The 7,110-nt window shown below is 50.9% G+C and overlaps 1 protein-coding gene across 1 annotated transcript in view; it reads right to left on the bottom strand.

Annotated features, from left to right (window-relative positions):
• The window catches only part of LOC107299193 (transforming growth factor beta-2 proprotein-like), a 6,834-nt gene extending 4,593 nt beyond the window's left edge, over positions 1-2,241 (bottom strand). The window contains exons 1-2 of the mRNA XM_015828558.1: positions 1,890-2,241; positions 130-293 (exon numbers count right to left, since the gene is read on the bottom strand). Coding sequence (XP_015684044.1) covers positions 130-293; positions 1,890-2,241 — 516 coding nt within the window. The remainder of the gene's footprint in view (positions 1-129; positions 294-1,889) is intronic.
• Between the last annotated feature and the right edge of the window lie 4,869 nt (positions 2,242-7,110).

The raw sequence follows: 7,110 nt of genomic DNA, 5'->3' as shown, positions 1-7,110 counted from the left end.
TTGTTATTATTATTATTATTTGAAGCTCCTAAGCCCGCTGTCCTAGTCAGTTTCTCAGCCTAAATCCCAAACAGGAGATTTAGCATCCATGCACAAATCGGTGACCGCAGAGTTCAAAAGTGTCCTAACCTGGTAGAGTTCCACGTGCTGCTCGGTGGCGTGGGATCCAGGATTTGGGACCTTGTAGATCCTCAGCTCCGCCTGGACGAGGTGGCTGAAGTTGTGGGGCGCAACGGAGAGATCGAAGTGCAGGAATCGGAAGAAAGGAGTGGAGAAGGGGCCGAGGATGGAATCTGGGCGGTAAGAGACTCCGTCAGCAATTTTTATTCTAGAGGATGTATTGTATATATATAATCTTCAGTTTATTGGTTGAAACCAGGGCTCTCCCAACGTGACCACTTGAAGACCTGTGGACTTCAACTCCCAGAATTCCCCAGCCAGCACGTGCTGGCTGGGGAATTCTGGGAGTTGAAATCCACAAGTCTTAAAAGTGGCCAAGTTTGCTGGCTGGGGAATTCTGGGAGTTGAAGTCCACAAGTCTTCAAAGTGGCCATGTTTTCTGGCTGGGGAATTCTGGGAGTTGAGGTCCACAAATCTTAAAAGTGGCCATGTTTTCTGGCTGGGGAATTCTGGGAGTTGAGGTCCACAAATCTTAAAAGTGGCCATGTTTTCTGGCTGGGGAATTCTGGGAGTTGAAGTCCACAAGTCTTAAAAGTGGCCGTGTTTTCTGGCTGGGGAATTCTGGGAATTGAAGTCCACAAGTCTTAAAAGTGGCCATGTTTGGAGAGCCCCGGTTTAAATGACCCAACCGTTTAAAATCTACAGATCCCTGATCTCTCAGTTGTGGCTGAAAAAAGGGTGATCTGGAATACAGAAGTCCTCAACTTATTCAGCCCAAAATGTTTGTTGCTAAGCTAGACTGTTTTTAAGTGAATTTTGCCCCATTTTACAACCTTTCTTGCTTCGGTTATTAAGCGAACCACCGTGGTAGTTCAGTTAATAACGGTTGTTAAGTGAGTCTGGCTTTCCCCCCCCCCGTTGACTTTGCTTGTCAGAAGGTCGCAAAAGGGGATCCCGTGCCCCTCCCCGGGACGCCGTAATCGTCGTAAACAAGAGTCAGTCGCCAAGCCTTTGAATTTTGATCACATGACCCTGGGGAAGGCTGCAACGGTCGTTAAGTGTGACAAATGGTCCTAAGTCCCTTTTTCATCGCCGGCGTAACTTCAAACGGTTACTAAACGAACTGCCGTAAGGCAAGGACTACCTCTAGGTCAGTGGTTCTCAACCTGTGGGTCGGGACCCCATTTGGGGTCGATCAACCATTTCACGGGGGTCGCCAAGCAAGGCTGTCCGCCATTTTTTTTGTCCGCCATTTTTTTTCCCTTTTCCGGCGGGTGCCTTACCTCCCTTGGGCTGGGCCAGCTGGTGGTCTGCCGGCTCCGTCTCTGCCGCTTGCCAGCTACGCCTCGGCCGGCGCAGGGGGCGGAACCACGCATGCGCTGCGCTCCCGGGCAGGGAAAGTCCTTGACTTGCGACTGGTTGGGTAGTCCTCGACTTATGACCGGTTTAGTCCTCGACTTACGACCGGTTTAGTCCTCGACTTATGACCGGTTGGGGTCGCGGCATTAAAAAGGTTGAGAACCACTGCTCTAGGTCAAAAGCCTAGCAAAGCAGAACAGGGAAGCAATTTTCCTCTGCTTTGTCCCCTCACCTGGTAGACTGCTCCTGGCTGTGGAGGTTCGCGGGAATTCATTTCCACTCCTCCCATCCGTTCCCGATCCCCACCGTTCCACTCTCTCTCTTTTCCTGCCTTACAAGATGCTCCCTGTTTCTCCTCCCTTTGCCAATGGTCAACGCCCCCCCCTTTTTGCAAGAACCCCCCCCCTTACTGTCAGTGTGCCCGAGAGTCAACATATCCACCCGCCGGACTTCTTTGGCGTAATATTCCTCATCCTGGCGCGGTGCCGTGCGCCGTCCCTCGCAGGTCGCCAGCTGCCTCACCAGCTCCTGCGTGCTGTTGAAGAGGAGCATCACCTCGGGGGGCAAAGGATGGGGCGCCCCGTCTTGCTTGGGGGGCGTCTCCAGCTGCAGCTTGCTTAGGATCTGGCCTCGGATTGCCTGAATCCTTCTGGCCCGTGCCACCTCAAGGTCCAAACTCTGGCACATGGAAAATGCAGAATCGGCCCCGTGAGGAGCAAGGATCCATGGGACCACCACCATCACCACAGAGAAGAAGAACATGCTGAGAGGAGTGGGGCTGGGGGGGGGCAGATCCCCCCTCCTCCAGTCCTTCCAGAGCCCTTGCTAACCCAGGATCAATTAGACCCCCCAATCTGCCCCTTCGGAGATAGTATCGGCTCTTCCGATGGGATTGTCCTCAACCTGTTCCTCGCCTGTTCCTGGTGGGAACGTCCTGAAGTTCTCCAGACTGTTTGTCTCTCCTCTACCAGATGACTGGATTCCTTGACTCTTCCTGTCAGGAGCTGGGGATCTCCTGAAGTTCACCCCCAAATTATTTTGTACATCCGCCACCCGATGACCCAAATCCTTGATTCTTCCCCGGCGGGAGTTGAGGGACCTTCTCAAGTTCTCCAAACTGTTTCTCTGTCCACCTCTAGATGACCGGATTCCTTGCCTCGTCCCAGAGGTTGAGGACTTTCTGAAGTTCTCCAAAGCTTCTTCCAGGGACAGTTGTGGGTTTTGTAGAACCACCACAACTTCTTGAGCCAAGTTGGAAGGCTTAGGAGCACCTTTTGAGGGCCCTCAGTGGCCCCCTGGACCCTCAATTGTTCTTGCCCTGGATCTCCACGGCTGGTCAGCGTCCATCAGCAGCCTTTGCAAAAACATCTCCCCTTCTGCCTTCCAACTTTATCTCCACCTCCTTCCTGCCACATGACGTTGCCACACAGAGCCACCATTGATGGCTGCTCTTTGACAGCCTTTGCAGCAAGACCTGGATAATTTTAGACCTTGGATTACACCGTCCGTCTTTGGGGGATTTCCAGTTTATGTGAGAACAAACACCGGCTTGTTTCGGGGCAAAAAATAGATCTCAGTTTTTCATGGGAGGCAGAAATGAAAATAAGCAAATACGCCGATGGAGCCAGCTAGCATTCCTCCGAGTCCAGGTTCCCAGAGGGGTTTTCAAAACTACAAAGCCCATCAGCCCCAGCCAGTTTGGCCAGGAATGAGGGAAACTAGAAACCTGGCAACCTTCCTAAATTTCCATGCTGGCCATTTGAGCCTTTAACCTACGATCTTAGGATCCTGCTGTCTCCCTAGCCTGGTTCACACAAACCAGGTCATATCTGGGTTTGCCAAATGTATAGATCTGGGTTAGTTCTGCCACAAATAAGAGGGGGGGGGGGTCGAACTATTCTCCGAAGGAACACAGGGCAAGACAAGAAACAATGGTTGGAAACTAATCAAAGAGAGAAGCAACCTGGAAACTTCCTGACAGTGAGGACAATTAACCAGTGGAACAGCTTGCCACCAGAAATCGTGGGTGCTTCATCAAGGGAGGTTTTTTAAGAAGAGACTAGACAGTCACTTATCTGAAATGGTATAGGTGCTCCTGCTTGAGCAGGGGGCTGGACTGGAAGACCTCCAAGGTCCCTTCCAGATTCTATTCTATTCTATTCTATTCTATTCTATTCTATTCTATTCTATTCTATTCTATTCTATTCCTGCAAAAACAGGTGGGCTCTTGCCGATTCTGCTGTCCGTCCTCTGAGATTCCCTGTCTTGACAACTGATCGATCTGAATCCAGGACTAATGTGGGGCAGAAATGCCAAGCCATTAGTAGACAGTCCATCCAAGCCAAAAACTCTCATGCCAAGTCACATTCAACATTGTTTTTTTTCTTCCCTAGACTTTCAGTAACTGTTCTGGCTCTGATTTTTGTCCTGCTTGCGGCTTTCCTTCCTCCCACACGCATGTGCACGCACACCAAGACAAAGCTCTTTTTGTTTCCTTCTTCACTTTTGTAATTGTCTCTTTTGATGGGTGGGTAAATGTGGCTTAACTCTATGTGTCCGTCGATGGCTAATTTTTGTTATTATTCAGTCGATTTTTTAAAATCCTGTTTTATTACTTTGTTGTTGTTGTTAGTTGCGAAGTTGTGTCCGACCCATCGCGACCCCATGGACAACGTTCCTCCAGGCCTTCCTGTCCTCTACCATCTCCTGGAGTCCATTGAAGCTCACGCCTGCTGCTTCAGGGACTCCATCCAGCCACCTCTGTCGTCCCGTTCTTCTATTGCCCACCATCTTTCCCAGCATTAGGCTCTTCTCCAGTGAGTCCTTCCTTCTCATTAGGTGGCCAAAGTATTTGGATCTGGCCTTCTAAAGAGCAGTTGGGGTTGATCTCCTCTAGGACTGACCGGTTGGATCGCCTTGCAGTCCAGGGGACTCGCAGGAGTCTTCTCCAGCACCATTGGTCAAAGGCCTCCATTCTTTGGCGCTCAGCCTTTCTTATGGTCCAACTTTCACAGCCATACATTGCAACTGGGAAAACCACGGCCTGGACTATATGTACTTTTGTTGGCAGGGTGATGTCTCTGCTTTTGAGTATGCTGTCTAGATTTGCCATAGCTTTATACTTTATACTTATGAGTGACTTAAGGAGGTGAACATACACAATTGTTCTCCTCCTCTTTTCTTCACAACAACAACCCTATAAGGTGGGTTGGGCTGGCAGGGAGGAAACAGATTAATAGAAGAGCCATGCTCCATAGGCCAAAATTCCCCCGGGTCTGTGGTGCATGTGGCTGAAAGTACAGAGAAGAGCAACTAAGATGATTAAAGGCCTGGAGACTAAAACATACGAAGAACGATTGCAGGAATTGGGTTTGGCTAGTCTAGAGAAAAGAAGGACTTAGGGGTGACATGATTCCAGTATTTGAGGGGCTGTCACAAAGAAGAGGGGGGTCAACCTATTTTCCAAAGCACCAGAAGGTAGGACAAGAAACAATAGATGGAAACTAATCTAAGGAGAGAAGCAACCTGGAATTAAGGAGAAACTTCCTAACAGTGAGGACAATTAACCAGTGGAACAGCTTGCCACCAGAAGTTGTGGGTGCTCCAACACTGGAGGCTTTTAAGAAGAGACTGGACAGNGACCATTTCACGGGGGTCGCCAAGCAAGGCTGTCCGCCATTTTTTCCCCCTTTTCCGGCGGGTGCCTTACCTCCCTTGGGCTGGGCCAGCTGGTGGTCGGCCTGCTCCGTCTCTGCCGCTTGCCAGCTACGCCTCGGCCGGCGCAGGGGGCGGAACCACGCATGCACGGCGCTCCCGGGCAGGGAAAGTCCTCGACTTATGACCGGTTGGGTAGTCCTCGACTTACGACCGGTTTAGTCCTCGGCGTATGACCGGTTTAGTCCTCGACTTACGACCGGTTTAGTCCTTGACTTACGACCGGTTGGGGTCGCGACATTAAAAAGGTTGAGAACCACTGGACTAGATGACCTCCAAGGTCCCTTCCAGGTCTATTCTGATTGAAGGTGTAAAATTAAACATTATATCTGATAAACGATTCAGAAAAGGCCGCTGACCATCAAGCCAAAGACTCATTTAGGCCACCGTTCTGGGTCAGATCATGGCCAACAGGATGCCTACAAGCTCATAAGCCAGTTCAGATAATCCTCAATTTATGATCATGAGAATGTGGGCTAAATGCAGTAACTGGGTCTGCCATTGGCTGAAATAGAGAGCCGTCCATTTTGAGGGAGGTGCGACCTCTAGTGGCCCGTGTCGGGACTGCAAAGAGCCTAGAGACCTGAGACCAGCTGGGAATTTTCAGGGGTGATGGTTACAAATCCCATCATCCTCAGCTAGGAGGGCCTGCTCTGTAACAAACGAGGAGCCGCTTTTCGGTCTGAATCATCGAAGCTAGTGTTGCTCAATCTCAAAGATTCCCAGAATTCCCCAGCCAGCGGGGAATTCTTTTTGCAGAGATCCAGAATTTAGAATCTCAGCAGAATCACTAGAAAAAAGGAGGGAGGGAGGGAGGGAGGGAGGAAGTTCTCTGTCATACGAATCGATATCTATCTATCTCCATGTACCTATCTATCTCTATCTATCTATCTGTCTGTCTATCTCTTATCTCTCATATGAATCCATCTACAGTATATCTATCTAATTTCTTTCTGTGTATCTGTCATATGAATCTACCTATTATCTATCATCTCTCTCTCTCTCTCTCTGTCTGCCTGCCTGCTTGTCTAGCTATATCTATCTGTCTCTTATCTATCTATTTATCTGTCATATGAATCCATCTATATCTATCCATCTATCTATCTATCTATCTATCTATCTATCTATCTATCTATCTATCTATCTATCTATCTATCTATCTATCTATCTATCTATCTATCTATCTATCTATCCATCCATCCATCCATCCATCCATCTATCTATCTATCTATCTATCTCATCTATCTATCTATCTATCATCTTTGTCTGTCTGTCTATCTATCATGAATCTATGTATATCTGTCTGTCTGTCTATCATCTATCTATCATGAATCTATGTATTATCTATCTATCTATCTATCTATCTATCTGTCTGTCTATCTGTCTGTCCGTCTGTCCGTCCGTCCATCCCTCCATCCCTCCATCCCTCCAAATAGAAACGCAGCTGCAGTCCCGGGCTGGAAGCGCCGCGTCTTGGCCGGCAGGAGGAAGGAGGAAGGAGGGTTGAGGCTGCCGAAGCGGCGGCGCGCAGGAGAGCCGGGCTGGGGGGGAGGGGGTGGAAGAGCGGGGGGCGGGGGCTGCCCCGTGTCCCCGCCCCCTGCTCTGCATACCCCTCCCCCGTCCCCGCCCCCGCCAGCTGGAGGAAGCCGAGTAGAGTAGGAAGTGGGCTGCGATGTCCTTTTGTGTCCTCGAGCCGGGGCCCCGCGCGCAGCTCCGCCAGCTCATGGCCCGCCCGGGGCCCGGCCCGAGGGGCCACTGAGCCAGCCGGCCGGAGGCGGCCCAGCGCCGGCGACCCCCGCCCGCCCCCGCCCCGCCGCCCCCGCGCAGAGCCCTTGCGCCGCCGCTCCAAGGTCAGTGCGAACCCGAAGCCGGCGGGCGGGGAGGCTGGACGGCTGCCGGAGCGCCCCCACCCCCTCC

This window comes from Protobothrops mucrosquamatus, unplaced genomic scaffold, assembly GCF_001527695.2.
Source record: "Protobothrops mucrosquamatus isolate PMUCROS unplaced genomic scaffold, P.Mucros_1.0 scaffold4653, whole genome shotgun sequence".
NCBI lineage: Eukaryota > Metazoa > Chordata > Lepidosauria > Squamata > Viperidae > Protobothrops > Protobothrops mucrosquamatus.
This window is presented reverse-complemented; position numbering and strand designations above follow the sequence as displayed.